The sequence below is a fragment of the Lolium perenne genome, chromosome 1 (genome assembly GCF_019359855.2).
Source record: "Lolium perenne isolate Kyuss_39 chromosome 1, Kyuss_2.0, whole genome shotgun sequence".
Taxonomy (NCBI): domain Eukaryota; kingdom Viridiplantae; phylum Streptophyta; class Magnoliopsida; order Poales; family Poaceae; genus Lolium; species Lolium perenne.
Window position 1 is genome coordinate 18567872 of NC_067244.2, and position 16567 is coordinate 18584438.

The 16567-nt window shown below is 44.3% G+C and overlaps 1 protein-coding gene and 1 pseudogene across 1 annotated transcript; both read left to right on the top strand.

Annotated features, from left to right (window-relative positions):
• Positions 1–1631: 1631 nt before the first annotated feature.
• On the top strand, positions 1632–6543 carry LOC127342872 (uncharacterized). The gene is made up of 8 exons (XM_051368894.2): positions 1632–1847; positions 1945–2147; positions 2271–2990; positions 3217–3357; positions 3688–3828; positions 4078–4218; positions 4633–5631; positions 5758–6543. Exons 3-8 carry the CDS (start codon positions 2309–2311, stop codon positions 6129–6131), a joined length of 2478 nt encoding a protein of 825 aa, XP_051224854.1. The 5' UTR covers positions 1632–1847; positions 1945–2147; positions 2271–2308; the 3' UTR covers positions 6132–6543.
• An 8504-nt stretch (positions 6544–15047) lies between these two features.
• Positions 15048–15816, top strand: LOC127328622 (transcription initiation factor IIB-like; annotated as a pseudogene).
• Positions 15817–16567: the final 751 nt, after the last annotated feature.

Sequence of the window (16567 nt, forward strand, 5' to 3'; positions counted from 1 at the left end):
CCTTCTTCTTCATTGTCGTCCATTGCGGTATCATCGCATTCAGAGAACATAGATCGGTACTGGTCATCATTATCTTCTTCTTCATCGCCGTCTTCCATCATAACCCCTTCTTCTCCGTGCTTGGTCCAAACATTATAGCTGGACATGAATCCAAACCAAAGCAGGTGGCTCTTAATGTCTCTTGAGGAAGAGTAATCCTTCTCGTTCTTACATTTTAGACATGGACAATACATAAAACCTTGCTTCGACTTGTTGGCCTCGGCCACAAGCAGGAAAGAATTCACGCCCTCTCTGAAAGCGGGAGCACATCGGTTACCGTACATCCATGGATGACTCATCTGCATCATAAGTACAATTATGTATGTATCAGATGCAATCACCTTGCTAAAATTAGTATTGTACGGACTATGCATATATAGTCGAGAAAATAGTTGCTAACCTTTTAGGATCAAAAAGAGGAGAAATCTTATCAAATAAAATCAAGTGACATCCCTCTCACAAGCATTCCATCAAACACCTCTTGTGCACATGTATAAAAAATGAGCTAGCATACACCTCCACCTTCACCACCAAGGAAAAAATGAGGTGGGGGGCTGGCTGCGTGTCTATATATAAAGGCATGGCCCTTTTGTCGCGGGCCGTATTACGACCCACGACAAAAGGGGTGCCGACCCCTTTTGTCGCGGGTCGTAATACGGCCCGCGACAAAAGGCTGCGACAAAAGGCTCTGCCGGCTTCGGAGCGACGTGGCCACCCCATTTGTCGCGGGTGCAGGCGCGCCCGCGACAAATGGCTCCCACGAAAGCCCTATTTTCCACTAGTGACCATTGAAACTTCGATGAAAAAGTAGTGGAATGACTGATGAGGCGTCCTATAGATTTATCATCCACGTATATTTACCAAATAACCTTTGTATCTTGTCTTTTTTTTGAGGGTACCTTTGTATCTTGTCTTACTAACAATCGTGAGTGTCTTAGTACCACTCAAATTTGTTCTAGGTTGTAGGTGAAGCTCTTCCCTAGACCTATTTCATTATCACTATTTTTATTTATTGCACTTCACTCATTTATGCAAGCAACTATAGTCTGGTTAGCTAGACACCTTGTGCCATCCGTAATTAAAAACATATCACAAGAAACATTGTGTTTGAAGAAATCACCCACCATGGAACAAATTTCATATTTAGCACAACCCATTAAAAAGTGTATTTATTATATTTTATAAATCTTGAAAATTGTATTAGTTTACTGATATGACTTTATAAATAGAAAACTTACGTGTTATAAGAAATATATTTTCACATACATCTGTACGAATGCTCACGTGTATAGGAATAAATATACAAATCTTATAAAAAAAAATCCATGTCAAAATAAAATGTTTTGTGCATCTTTATATTATTTTTTGTACTAAAAACAGAGCAATACTGTGTAAAATTTATTATAAAAATTAAGAAAGTAATAAAAACGAAATTTACAAATAAAAGAAAGAAAAAGAAAATAAACGCAATGGGGCGGATATTTGTAGCGGAAAGAAATAGGCCGGGCCCAATAGCGCGGCGAACTGGCGGAATGCCCAGGGCCTTCCCCTCCTTGTGCCTCTCCGGCGTGGCGGCGCCCCTCTCCTTGGTGCGCTCCGACGACGGGCCCCAGCGAACAACCATTGCCTCGATCACCACCGTGACCACCCCGTCGCCCCATCTGCGAGCTCCCCCACCTTCCACTCTAATAGCCAAACCTTGGTGTCTCAGGTCAGGCTCCGTTGGCCTTGTCCATGACCTCACCCCTCTCGACTGTCTCCGTGGAGGACTACGTATCGAAGGTGCCACGACCACGAGGCACGAGCAGGTATCAGTGCGAGAGCGTGGCTTTCTGGAATTCAATTCTTTTTTTCTGGAATTCAATTCAGCCGCATTCCTGTAATAAAATCGATTGTTAACTACAGGTTGCGGTCAATCACCATTCTCCGCCGCGGCACAATGCGCGCGGTTGCAAGGTTTGATGAATCCAGGACCAGCAAATCTTGCATCTGTCAAGTGCCAGAAGAAAGAACTACTGAAAAAAGTCGATGTGGATATACAGATCTTTCTTGGCTCGAATTATCTGGTTCGACCTCTTTTGCGGAAGGGGCTGCGACCTGCGAGTGAGGTCTTCGATACTGTGCTCATGATTGTAGTCTTCAGTCTCCAGACACTTCTTCTGGATTCAATCCAGCAACAAAGTCGACTAAACTGTACAGGTTGTGACTTGTCTGACGTCTTGTTCCTGCAGGGCCACAGACTATTCAGCAGCGGTTGTCTTCATTCAGTATGCGGGAAAAGAAAACAATCCGGTCATTGATGCGTGCTTCTGTGGAGCAGAATGTAACAAGTTCTTCCACGGCGGTCCTTCGGGGAATCTGCTCCACAATCTGGCCAAGCATGGGCTATTTTCTTTGGAACAATCAACGAGATCAACCAGACTATATATCCATGTATCCAATGTATGTGTGCTTTGGACCCTCGCCTACACCAGACCTGCACGCTATGAGCCTTCTCCTAGCCTTGGGGCAGTTGCTCTTGCTGCTTGCCTTGCCACACCTTTATTGTGCCTCAAATTCTACGCAGTCGCCACTAGATCGGCAGGCTGAGGCACTTCTCAAGTGGAAATCTGGCCTACTAGAAGGAGGGAGCTCTTGTCTGGACTCATGGACAAAGGAAACCAGTCCATGTAACTGGACTGGGGTTGACTGCAGCACCACAGGGCCCCGTGGCCGCTACCAGGGTGATCGTGTCCCAGTTGTGTCAAATATTTCGGTTTCGATGTGTGGCTCACCTTTAAATGGCACGTTGGACAGGCTCCACTTTGCGGAGTTCCCCCATCTTCTGTATCTGGACCTCAGAGGCAACTCTCTCTCAGGCACAATCCCGTCATCCACTTGGAGTCTCTCCGAGCTCGTGTTCTTGGATCTATCCTACAACGGCCTCAATGGATCTATCCCACCATCCATAGGTAACTTTAGAAACAGGCCCCTCTCGATCTAGTATCATACAATTCATACATGTTGTACATGTCTGTTTTACAATTGATTTGCTAGATGAAATTGAAAGATGCTCACCTTAAGTTGCAGCAGCTTTGCTTGACTCCGTGCCTCCAATTTTTTTTTCTAAAATTTGACCACAATATAAGTGAAACAACTTTGTCTCTGCACTATTTAAAGATGATAATTTTTTTGCAGGCTTGCCTCATCTTGCCCATCTCGGCCTCAGTAATAACGCTATCTCTGGCCGAATCCCATCAAATATTGGTGCTCTTGCAAAGCTCGAATACTTGGATCTATCCTTTAATCATCTTGATGGATCTATCCCACCATCTATAGGTAATTTGAGAACTGATCTAACTCGATCTGTCATGCAATTCACACATGTAGTACACATCCCTACTACAATTGGCCTAGTAGGTAACTTTTAGAAAACTGATCTCTCGTGATCTATCATGCATATAGTTCACACATGTTGTACACATCTGTTTTACAATTCGCTTACTATATGATTTAAACATTCCCAGCTTAAATTTCAACAGCTTTACTTGACTTTCCACCTGCAAATTTGCCAAAATCTGACCATATAAAGTTGTGTAGATCTTAAATTATGCAGCATATTTTTCTATATTATCTTTCCGTACAATTTAAAGATGATCAGTTTTACAGGCTTGCCTCATCTTGCCTATCTCGACCTCAGTCACAACTCTCTCTCGGGCTCAATCCCGTCATCCATTGGTGGCCTTGCCGAGCTCGTGTACTTGGATCTATCCGACAATGACCTCAGTGGATCCATCCCACGATTCATAGGTAACTTCAGAAACAGACCTCTCTCGATCTTGTATCATACAATTCACACATGTTGTAAATGTATGTTTTACAATTGATTCGCTAGATGATCGAAAGATGCTCAGCTTAAGTTGCAACAGCTTTGCTGGACTCCGTGCCCCATTTTTCTTTCCAAAATTTGACCACATTAAATTTTGTAGACCATAAGTTAAACAACATATTTCGCCATCTTGTCTCTGCACAATTTTATGATCATAATTTTTTTTGCAGGCTTGCGTCATCTTGTCCATCTGGACCTCATGGGCAACGCTATCTCTGGCCGAATTCCATCAAACATTGGTGCTCTTGCAAAGCTTGAATACTTGGATCTATCCTTTAATCTTCTTGATGGATCTATCCCACCATCTATAGGTAATTGTACAAAACTAACCTCAATCACGCTCTCTTACAATCTGTTCTCTGAAGGACCCATCCCTCCTAGTTTGATAAATCTGAAGAATTTAGAATTGATAGATATTTCCAACAGTCAAATCAATGGTTCTATTCCTAGAAGCATTGGAAATCTAACGAGTTTACAATACTTAGATCTTTCTCATAATCAAATAAATGGTTCCATTCCTTCGACCTTGTCGAAATTGATCTCTCTAACAATACTTGCCCTCCAGTCCAATCAGCTTAATGGCATACTACCACCAGGGTTAGGATCTCTTGTTCTTCTCTCACGTCTGCACCTAAGTGGCAATCAACTTTCAGGAGGCATTCCACCTGAGATAGGACACTGTCACTCTTTATTGTAGATACTCATATCAAACAACTTACTGACAGGGGAAATACCACAAGAACTTGGGCATCTTACCGGCCTACATGAGCTGGATTTGAGTAGAAATGCTCTAAGTGGTGCTATCCCAGTGAATCTTTCTATGCTATACAATCTGCGCAACCTGAATTTATCATATAACAGTTTGACTGGCAGAGTTTGGTATACATCTATCCCTGCAGCAGTGACCATTCTTTCACTTGATCATAATATGGCTTTATGCGGCGAGTCACAATATAACTTGACTCCATGTGAATCACCAAAGGTTGGTAGCAAACAAGAAAGCATTAAACGCCCAAATTTGATGTTACTTCTTGCTTTTGTTACTCCCTTTTCCTTCGGTTGCCTAATAATAGCAAGCATCGTGGTTGTTCGCCGGAGAACAAAATCAATAAAAAGTAGCAGCAAAATCAAGTCTGGAAATATATTTTCCATATGGAACTTCGATGGGAAGATCGCATTCGAAGACATAATCAGTGCAATAGAAGATTTCGATGAGAAATACTGCATTGGCGTTGGGGGATATGGATCTGTCTTCAAGGTTGAGCTTGACAGCGGGGTTATCTTTGCCGTCAAACTCCTCCACTTAATGGAAGAATACAGTGACGAGGGAACATTTCATGCCGAGATTGAAGTGCTGACGAAAATCAGGCACCGATGCATAGTCAAACTGTATGGCTTCTGTTCCCATTCCCACTGCAAATTCCTTGTGTATGATCTTATCGAGAGGGGAAGTTTATCATCCATTCTGCACGAGCAAGAGCTAGCAAAGGAGCTGGATTGGCCCAGGAGAGTCGCTGTTGTCAGGGACGTAGCTCAAGCTCTCTCCTACTTGCACCATGATTGTGATGATCCGATTGTGCATCGTGACATAAAAAGCAGCAATATTCTTCTGGACCTCGATTACAAAGCTTATGTCTCGGACTTTGGCATGGCGAGGAAGATCAAGAACGGTTACTCAAGCTGGAGCACTATCTTTGCAGGTACATGTGGGTACATAGCCCCAGGTATATGCAGGCTTAATCCATTCTGAAACTTTAACTAATACTGTATGAAAAAGTGATTCATAACATAGACATAAGAATGGGTTCTGTTCTGACTATATAGCTGACTACTTTTATTTCCTATCACAGAATTATCATCCACTATGGTGTTAACTGAGAAGTGTGATGTGTACAGCTTCGGCGTGGTTGCGCTGAAAGTTGTTATGGGAAAGCACCCAGGTGATCTACTCCTCCCGTTCTTTTGCCGAACAGAGCAGCCGGCAAAGCTCAAGGACGTCCTGGATCAACGCATTGCATCACCGTCGAGCATCGACGAGGAGAAGGCTGTCATTTTGGTTGCTCTGTTGGCTTTTGCTTGCCTGCAAGTCAACCCAAAAGCCCGGCCGACAATGCAGCAGGTATATCAAGCGCTCTCAAATAGAAGACACATATCGCTCAGGCCCCTTCATGAAATCAGGCTGCAAGATTTGCATGATTACTGTGGCGGCATAAAGAGTATCTGAAGCTGCATATATGATCTCCTGGGTTGGCAGTTATATATTTGGCCTCAATTTTTTTAATCTCATTTCCATATTTGTGAGTACAGACTGATAAGCAATAAGCAAAATATCTCTGCATGTCGATTCAATGTATTTTTCACTATTGGATACAAAAATATAACGTCCCCTTTATGTCTATATCTTCATTCAGCTATTGGTGCCAAACTACATGTTAAATGTAAACATGATGGTTTTGAGTGGGTATTGGTGCCTGTCTATGGTGCTGCTCAAGATGCCCATAAAGCAGAATTTCTAGCTGAACTAGCCAGAATGGGCGATTCGGGATCCATACCTTCCCTCATTGGAGGAGATTTTAATATATTGAGAAGAAAAGAGGACAAGAATAATGATAATTTTAAGCCGCATTGGCCTTTCATTTTTAATGCCATTATTGAGAGCCTAAACCTGCGAGAGATTGCTCTCTCAGGTAGGCAATTCACTTGGGCTAATCGAAAGGAAAACCCAACTTTTGAGAAACTAGATCGTATCCTTTCGACAGTTGAGTGGGAGCAAAAATTCCCGTTAGTCACAGTTAGAGCCTTGACAAGGACTGGCTCGGATCATGCTCCCTTGTTAATTGACTCGGGTAACCATGCCCATCTTGGCAACAAATCTCACTTTTCTTTTGAACTTTCATGGTTCAAGCATGAGAATTTTTATGAGATATTGAGAGCCGAATGGGAGGCTGAGACAAGAGGGAATTCTCCTATTGCCATTTGGCAGAATAAAATCAGACACTTGAGGCGGTTTCTTAAAGGATGGGCCAAATGTTTAAGTGGACAATATAAGAAACAAAAGGAGAAATTGCTTGCTTTAATTGATGAACTAGATTTGAAAGCAGAGTTTAGTCCTCTGGATGATGATGAGAGAGTAAAACTTAGAAAGGCTAATGATGATTTAACTAAACTTCGTAGGGATGAAGAGTCTAAATGGGCACAAAGGGCTAAGGTCAAATATATTCAAGAAGGGGGAAATAATACTAAGTATTTTCATCTAATTGCAAATGGCAAGCATAGAAGAAAGAAAAAATTTCAATTAGAACAAGAAGAAGGAACCATAGTGGGTGATGAAAATTTAAAATCTTACATCTCTGATTATTATAAGAATTTGTTTGGAGAGCCAGCCAATTCTACTCTCACACTGAGTGAGGAATATACACAGGATATTCCGCAATTAACCCAAGAGGAGAATAACATTCTTGTTGCTGAATTCACAGAGAAGGAAGTCAAGGATGCTATTTTTCAAATGGAGTTAAATAAATCTCCGGGTCCTGATGGTTTTCCGGCTGAGTTCTACCAAACCTTCTGGGAAGTAATCAAGGATGATTTAATGTCAATGTTCAAACAACTGCATTCAGGGGAATTACAGTTGTTCAAGCTGAACTTTGGTGTTATCACCTTGCTTCCTAAGAAGGAGAATGCAATTCAAATTCAGCAATACAGACCTATCTGTCTTCTCAATGTGAGTTTTAAAATATTCACGAAAGTCGCTACTATTAGAGCTAATACTGTTGCTGAAAAAGTTATTAGCCCTACACAGTCGGCATTCATGCCAGGAAGACATATTCTGGAGGGAGTAGTTGTCCTACATGAAACCATTCATGAACTTCATCGGAAGAAAATGGATGGGGTGATTTTTAAAATTGATTTTGAGAAGGCATATGACAAGGTTAAATGGCCTTTTCTTCAACAAGTTATGCGTATGAAAGGTTTTGATCCTAAATGGTGTCATCTCATCAAACAATTTGTTATGGGAGGAAGTGTTGGGATCAAAGTCAATGATGACATTGGTCATTATTTTCAAACCATGAAGGGTCTTCGACAGGGTGATCCGTTGTCACCTATGTTGTTTAATATTATTGCAGATATGCTGGCCATACTTATAGCAAGAGCGAAAGAGGATGGTCAGATAGGTGGTCTTATCCCTCATTTAGTTGACGGTGGAATATCCATACTGCAATATGCTGATGACACGATACTCTTCTTGGAGCATGATTTTGAAAAGGCGCTAAATATGAAACTTATTCTACGATTCTTTGAAGAATTATCTGGTCTTAAAATAAACTTTCATAAGAGTGAGATTTTCTGTTTTGGGAAAGCTAAGGAGGAAGAAGAGCAATATAAACAACTATTTGGTTGTGAATCAGGATCTTTGCCCTTCAGATATTTGGGTATCCCAATTCATCATAGAAAATTAAAAAACTCTGAATGGAATCCAGTGGAAAGTAGATTTGAAAGAAAACTTGGGTGTTGGGCGGGCAAATTATTATCATATGGGGATCGCCTTGTATTGATTAATTCGGTGCTCACTAGTTTACCAATGTTTATGTTATCTTTCTTTGATTTACCTAAAGGGGTAAGAAAGAGATTAGACTTTTTCCGATCACGCTTTTTTTGGCAACGTGAGGAAAACAAAAAGAAATACAGGCTAACTAAGTGGAGCATGATTTGCAGGCCTAAAGACCAAGGTGGTCTTGGCATTGAAGTTCTGGAGATTAAAAATTCTTGCCTACTTAGTAAATGGTTATTCAAACTACTTTCCGAAGAGGGCTTGTGGCAACAGATTTTAAATAACAAGTATCTCTCGCAGAAAACCTTGGCGGAAGTTGAAAGTAAACCTACTGATTCACCTTTCTGGAAAGGACTAATGAAAGTTAAAGGGGATTTCTTTAGTAGAGGAAAATTTGAGATTGGATATGGAGAGGGTGTGCGGTTTTGGGAAGACAAATGGCTGGGTGATCAGACTCTTGCATCACAATATCCTCAATTATACAACATAGTTCATCGTAAACATGATACAGTAGCAAATGTTATGAGTTCAACTCCGTTAAATATTGGTTTTCGGAGAAGACTTATTGGTGATAAATGGGATCAATGGGTACACCTGTGCCAAAGATTAATGGAGATAAATTTAAATGAAGAACAAGATAGGTTTGTTTGGGGGCTAACTCAATCTGGGAAATTTACTGTTAAATCTATGTATGGTGATATGATAAATGGACAGACCAGATATCTTCGTAAATACCTTTGGAAAATTAAAATCCCACTCAAAATTAAAATTTTCATGTGGTTCCTTAGCAAGAAGGTCCTTTTGACTCGCGATAATCTAGCAAAGCGAAATTGGAATGGAAATACCAAGTGTTCTTTCTATGACAAGGAGGAATCAGTTGAAAATTGGAATGGAAATACCAAGCCTTCGAATGGTTGCCCAGGATATTTTCTACCAGGCTACTTGGCGGCCTACTAGAAGATTGCAGCATGCCTAGCTCGCTTAGATTTTCCCTCTTTTTTCGATGGTTGATCTTTGTAGCGAATTTCGATGATCCTTGAATTGTAAACTTTTTGCTTGTTCTATTAATAAAGGGCTGTATGCATCAACCGATGCAGAGGCCGGGGTAATCCCATTTCGAAAAAAAAAATATCTTCATTCAGCTGAAGCAGGTGTAAGTGGGATCACATATTTTCCAGCTGGTCATGTTTTGAATCTATTTTTAGCAGATGAATCTTATAAAAAACAAAGCTGATGGCTTTTAAGTTGTGCGGAGCCCATGTAACGTGTGCATTGCCAATTTAGAAATGAACCAAGGATCGACCAGTCTTCCATCACACATATGTACTCAGCTTGTATTCTCTTCATTTATTTTAACACGAATCAACATGTACAGATTAATACGTAGATGTTGTAAGATGTACGCGGAGAAAGGCGTGGCAAATTGGCAGCGGCGCACGGTCGACGGGGACAGAGTGAGGCCATTATTCCACCGTAGGTTACATGCCCAAGTTTTAGTTTGTCACTCATCATGTGCTCTTGTTTTCTTGGCCTTCTCCGCGTCTGTACGCCCATCCGTTCTCCCCGCCGACAATAGGTTCTTGACTTCCAATCCTGGTACTCGGCCATCCATAAATACACAGATCACTATGCTGGAGAGCAGTAATCTCCCCCAGTTGCCGTTTCAAGCTTCTCTCTCAGTCTCAGATTTTCCTCGCCAAAGAGTAAATCAGGCAGCTGAGTGTTATGGACGCACTACAGGAATGGGAGGCTATGCCGAGGGCCAGGCTATACGCCGACGGCCAAAAGTCGGGGCCGTCGGTGTATGGCCCGGCCAGGCCAGCCTGCCCTTTCAACACTCGGCGAAACGTGGCCGTCGGCGTAGCGACCTCTACGCCGAGGGCAGCCCTCGGCATATCTTTGGCCCTAGGCGTAGACAGGGCTACGCCGACGGCCACCCTCGGCGTAGGCTATTTTTCAAATTTGTCTAATTTTGTAAAAATCATAACTAATTCATAGGATGTCAGAAAAATGCGTATGAGGTATCAAAATGTTCAGAAAAACATCTTCTATCCGTTTATGTCAAAATCATGCATATTTGAATCATGTAGAATAACATGTTAACATAGAAACAATTCAATCACTTTCTTATATGTTCTCAGGTTCCCGTTTTAGCCAGATGGCAATTTAAACGAAGTCAGAATATCTCGCGGAGCCGCATGGCATCATTTTATGTGTCCTAGTAACCACTTCAAAAGATGGAATTGGGATACGACAATTATTTTGGAAAACCCTTCACGAACAGGGCTATCAAGTCCGGATTTCTATGGCTTTTAGGGCAATGAGTAGGAAACGGCGCGTGACACCGCATAGTTTGTCGGAACGAGACCATATTTGGCACATGCGTGGTCCCTGGGATGGGAAGCAAGGCCCCGGGAGCGAATTTCCAATCCGACCCATGGGCGATGGTTTTTTCATTTTCGGGGTGCCAAAACAGGTTTTTTTTTGTGAAGGAACTACATGGGGCGTATTTTAGTATTGCGCGAGACCTCTGCGTAGTGGTAGGACACCGCCTTCGCACCCCATATCACATGTCATATGTGCGTGCTAGCTATCTGGGAATCCATGCGGCTTCCTGCGGTGTCCCGCCGAATCCGCTGGAAAGTGAGCGGATTTGAACTAGGGCTACACTTTCCTTCGCTCAATAAATTCCGCAAAAAATGTTTTTAGGTCTATGACATATCAGTTTATGTGCTAATTTTTGTCCGTTTAGCGCGATGGTAAATGGGTGCACCAGCGCGCCCGGTACGGCCATACCGCATCTCCGTGGGGGCCCCTTTTGGCCAAATGACAATTTAAACAAAGTCAGAAAATCCCGCGGAGCCGCATGGCGTCATTTTATGTGTCCTAGTAACCACTCCAAAAGTCGGAATTAGGATACGGCAATTATTTTGAAAAACCCTTCATAAACAGGGCTATCACGTCCGGAGTTCTATGGCTTTTAGGGCAAATGAGTAGGAAACTGCCCGTGACACCGCATAGTTTGTCGGAACGAGGCCATATTTGGCACGTGCGTGGTCCCTGGGATGGGAAGCAAGGACCCGGGAGCGGATTTCCAATCCGACCCATGGGCGATGGTTTTTTCATTTCCGGGGTGCCAAAACGGGTTTTTTTTGTGAAGAAACTACATAAGGCGCATATTAGTATTGCGCGAGACCTCTACGTAGTGGTAGGACACCGCCTTCGCACCACATATCACATGCCATATGTGCGCGCTAGCTATCTGGGAATCCATGCGGCTTCCTGCGGTGTCCCGCCGAATCCGCTGGAAAGTGACCGGATTTGAACTAGGGCTACACTTTCCGTCGCTCAATAAATTCCGCAAAAAATGTTTTTAGGTCTATGACATATCAGTTTATGTGCCAATTTTTGTCCGTTTATCGCGATGGTAAACGGGTGCACCAGCGCGCCCGGTACGGACATACCGCATCTCCGTGGGGGCCCGTTTTGGCCAAATGACAATTTAAACAAAGTCAGAAAATCCCGCGGAGCCGCGTGGCGTCATTTTATGTGTCCTAGTAATCACTCCAAAAGTCGGAATTAGGATACGGCAATTATTTTGGAAAACCCTTCACAAACAGGGCTATCACGTCCGGAGTTCTATGCCTTTTAGGGCAAATGAGTAGGAAACGGCCCGTGACACCGCATAGTTTGTCGGAACGAGGCCATATTTGGCATGTGCGTGGTCCCTGGGATGGGAAGCAAGGCCTCGGGAGCGGATTTCCAATCCGACCGATGGGCGATGGTTTTTTCATTTTTGGGGTGCCAAAACGGGTTTATTTTGTGAAGCAGCTACATGGGGCGTATTTTAGTATTGCGCGAGACCTCCGCGTAGTGGTAGGACACCGCCTTCGCACCACATATCACATGCCATATGTGCGTGCTAGCTATCTGGGAATCCATGCAGCTTCCTGCGGTGTCCCGCCGAATCCGCTGGAAACTGACCGGATTTGAACTAGGGGTACACTTTCCGTCACTCAATAAATTCCGCAAAAAATATTTTTATGTCTATAACACATCACTTTATGTGCTAATTTTTGTCCGTTTAGCGTGTTGGCGAACGGTGCACCAGCCCGCCCGATACGGCCATTTCGCATCTCGCGAGGGGGCTGTTTTGGCCACATGGCAAATTGGGCGTCATATTTGGATTCCTCTAATTTTTAGGTTCAAATGATGATATGTATATTATATTTAGATTCCTCTCATTTTTCTGATCGATTTAGACATATTATTTGTGGAATTTTGATTTTCCGATTTAAAGATATTAATTATTCAATATTAAATAGAAAAAAAGACCAAAAAATAAATCATTTTATTTTTATTTGAATTTAATATTATTATTACTTATATATATTCATTGTTGTCTACTTAAGTAATTATTTGGGATTCAAAAATAAAGAAGTGTGCATCACGGTTCAAGGGTTAATAGGGTTGATATGCTATTATTATCAGCAAGAGGTGTCAATTCTATAATGGAAGCTCATCCGAATGGAACCAAGAAGTTAAGCGTGCTGAGGCTAGAGTAGTGTGAGGATGGGTGACCGACTGGGAAGTTTAACCATGATTGTAATTTGACATAAGATTAAGTGTAGTTAGAATTAAAAGTGTATTGGGTGAAAGATAAACAAGTAAAAAAAAGAAAAAAAAGAAAAAATTGTGTAAAAGAAATTAAAATTTTAAAAATTTTAAATGTCTATGCCTAGGGTTTTGCCGTCGGCATATAGAAAAAAATATTTTTTTTCGAAATTTTTTTTTTTTGAATTTTTTTGGAAACGGTAAATTTGAATTTTTTAAAAGTCTATGCCGAGGGTTTTGCCGTCGGCGTAGCGTGCTACGCCGAGGGCCGGGCTACGCCGACGGCGATAGTGCCTTTGCCGAGGGACTTACACGCCGAGGAGCTATGCCGAGGGCGGCCCTCGGCATAGCCTACGCCGAGGGCCAAAGCATGCTACGCCGAGGGTTCCCGGCCCTCGGCATATAGCCCCATTCCTGTAGTGACGGTATCTGTGATTTTCACCGGTGTCCATACATACCAGAGAATATGTATACTAGATGATTCCAAAAGTTGTTTTAAGACATTCACAAATGTTACATTTTGCAGAATTTAAACATCGTTATTTCTGGCAATGAACGTTGTGGTGGAGAAGGAGGAGGGTGCCACCGGGTTTAGAAGTAAATATGAGAAGAGGTAGCAGCCGTTCGACATAAAAAAGGATCTAGGGCGTCGGGTGTAAAGAGAAACTTTGGATGATTGGGAAAAGTACTCTAAGTTTCCTAATGCATTGCTATTTCCTTCCGAGAAACTTGATACGTCTCTCAGTTAAGAAAGGAAGGAAAAGATTGCATATGAATTAACAACATTCTCGTATTCAACAACAAGATAGTACTCCGTATTAAACATGAAAAACAAGCATATAGTCCATAATATATATATCTTGAGGCATATGACTACACTAGTTAAAACCTTTTCTTTGTCTTCATTACGTTCCGGTAATGACCTCGAGAATCGTCGTCGAGGAGCATATATAGTTTCTCGGAAGGTAGCAGGCGTTCGAGATAGAAAAGGATCTAGGGCGTCGGGTGTAAAGAGAAACTTTGGATGGTTGGGAAAAGTACACTAATTTTCCTAATGCATTGCTACTTCCTTCCGAGAAACTTGATACGCCTCTCAGTTAAGAAAGGAAGGAAAAGATTGCATATGAATTAACAACATTCTCGTATTCAATCACAAGATATTAAACATGAAAAACAAGCATATAGTCCATAATATATATATCTTGAACCATATGACTACACTAGTTAAAACCTTTTCTTCGTCTTCATCACGTTCCGGTAACCACCTCGAGGGGTGAAGAATCGTCGTCGTCTTCGAGGTCTCCGTCCACCACACCAAAAACGCAAGGTCTCAAACCCGTTTTTCGCCGCATCGGCAGCCTGCCGCGAGAGGCGCGACCAGTGTTCCTTGGTGCTTAGGCCGGCGAGGTAGTCGGCGACCCTGTTGGATGCGGCCATGAATCTCTGGTACCAGATCGACTGGGCACGCTGGGTTTCCCGGGCGGCTTCGACGTGCTCGTCCTGGGACCGCTCCCAGCAGTTGGCCTTGACCCTCTTCTCCGTGTAGTAGGCGTCCGCCGGCGCGTCCTCCGCCGCCCTCTTCTTCGTCTCCGGCGTCTTGTGGTGCCGGAAACCTTCGTCGTCGGCCATGAATCTGTCCCAGTCTGACTGGGCCATCTCGGTGGGGATTTCCGTTTTTCTTGTTCCTAGTAATATGGAGCTAGGCTATATATTCCTAGTAATACGGTAGGGATCGATTTCCGTTTTTCTTGAACCGTACGTATCTAAACTCGGCGTGAAATCAATCAGACTCCGACTCGAACACGACGCCGCGAGCCATCTATCAGACTGCTCTGTGTCCCGGTATGTGTTGTTTCATCCATATCTGACTCCGAGTCGAACACTGACGCCGCGAGCCATGTAAGTATGTAACCATCCACTATTATAAATAGCTGCTCGTCCCGGTCTCCCATCCATATCTGTTTCCTCACACGTCGGGCTGCAGCAAACCTCGATCCATCCACAGGGTAAGACGAGCTAGGTAGCTACCTCTGGGCGAATCATGTCCGGCTCGCCGGCGGACGAGTGGGGGTACTGCCCGGGCTGCGCCGGCGCGACGGTGGTGGTAATCAACCACACCACAGGCGACACCGTCTGCACCGCGTGCGCGGTCGTCCTCGAAGCGCGCTACATCACCGACGAGCGGCCCGAGTCGCCACCACAGCGAACCGAGCAGCGTCCTCGTCAAGCCATTTCTCGACGCCAAGCTCTCCAGCATCAGCACCTACTCCAGCGATGCCAAGAAGTCCTCCGCCGCCAGCAAGGACGCCCTGCCGCTCGACGCCGCGACAAGGCCCACCTCCTGGACGACGGCTGCCGCGCCATCGCTGACATGGCGGACCGGCTCGGCCTCGTCGCCGCCGTCCGGGACCAGGCCAAGGAGACGTTCAAGAAGATGATGACGAAAGAGGGCAAGGGAAGCTGCTGCCCGGTCGTACGCAACAGGGACTCCGTCTACGCCGCCTGCATCTACATCGCGTGCCGCAACCTCGGCATATCACTCACGTACAAGGAGCTCACCTTCACCTCCATCAGTTGTGCCCAGGCCGCGGTGGCTAGGAAGGACATCGGGAAGATGACGACGCACATAAAGAGGCTGCTCCAGGAGGAGGATGGTCTGCAACCTGCTCAGGGACGACGTCCATGTCGGATCGTGCCCGAGCCGGACTTCTACATAGAGTTATGCCCGCGGGACCTGTCTGACTAGACATGTCATGATATAGATAATAATATTGTATTCTACATATGTGTAAATTTTCAGAATGAAATATGCTGTATTTTGAACTCAGCAAAAATAAAAAAAATCTTAATTTCATCATTGATAAATAGTAATGAACACTATAATCTAGATTTTGTCATTTCGTGAGACTACCAAATGGCGGCAAAAGATCCACCACCATCAACCGCAAGCCGACCCTCTCAGGCGTAGAAGAGAGCCACCTCCTCCGTCGAACCCAAGGCTGCTGCCCCGGGCGCCCTCGTGACGTGGAAGAAGCCCGAGATCGCCTCCACACACCGATGAGAGGCGGGGGGGAGGGCATGGCGCAGACCGAGGGCCTGGCCGCCGCCCACCACCAGCCCCTGCCAGTGTGCTGCAGATGGAAGCCTACGGGGGGAGGGGGACCTCAGCGCAAGAGCCGCCGCCGCCCGCCGCCCATCACCATCCGCGCCAGCCGCTGCCCCATGCGTCGAGGAGGGGAGAGCCCGTCCGCCGTGGAAAACATCTACAACACAGAGTGTAAAAAACCACAAGCACCCACGAGCAAAACTTCACTATATCGGGAAGTGTTTGCAAATGCCTGTAATCTAATAAACCATAACCGGCGGCTTACAAGAGGTATATATAGACGGTGGCATCGATCCGTACCGCAAGGGGGGCACCCCCCCCCCCCCCCCCAAGGTGTCCGGCGACATGCCTCTCCAAAACTTTCCTACTCCATATTTTGTTTCCAATGCAC

Bases quoted from the DNA above. Each gene is read 5' to 3' on its own strand.
- LOC127342872 (XM_051368894.2), top strand. From the start codon at position 2,309: ATGCGGGAAAAGAAAACAATCCGGTCATTGATGCGTGCTTCTGTGGAG. The intron at 3,358-3,687 runs GTAATTTGAGAA...TCAGTTTTACAG, and splicing joins ATCTATCCCACCATCTATAG to GCTTGCCTCATCTTGCCTAT. The intron at 3,829-4,077 runs GTAACTTCAGAA...TTTTTTTTGCAG, and splicing joins ATCCATCCCACGATTCATAG to GCTTGCGTCATCTTGTCCAT.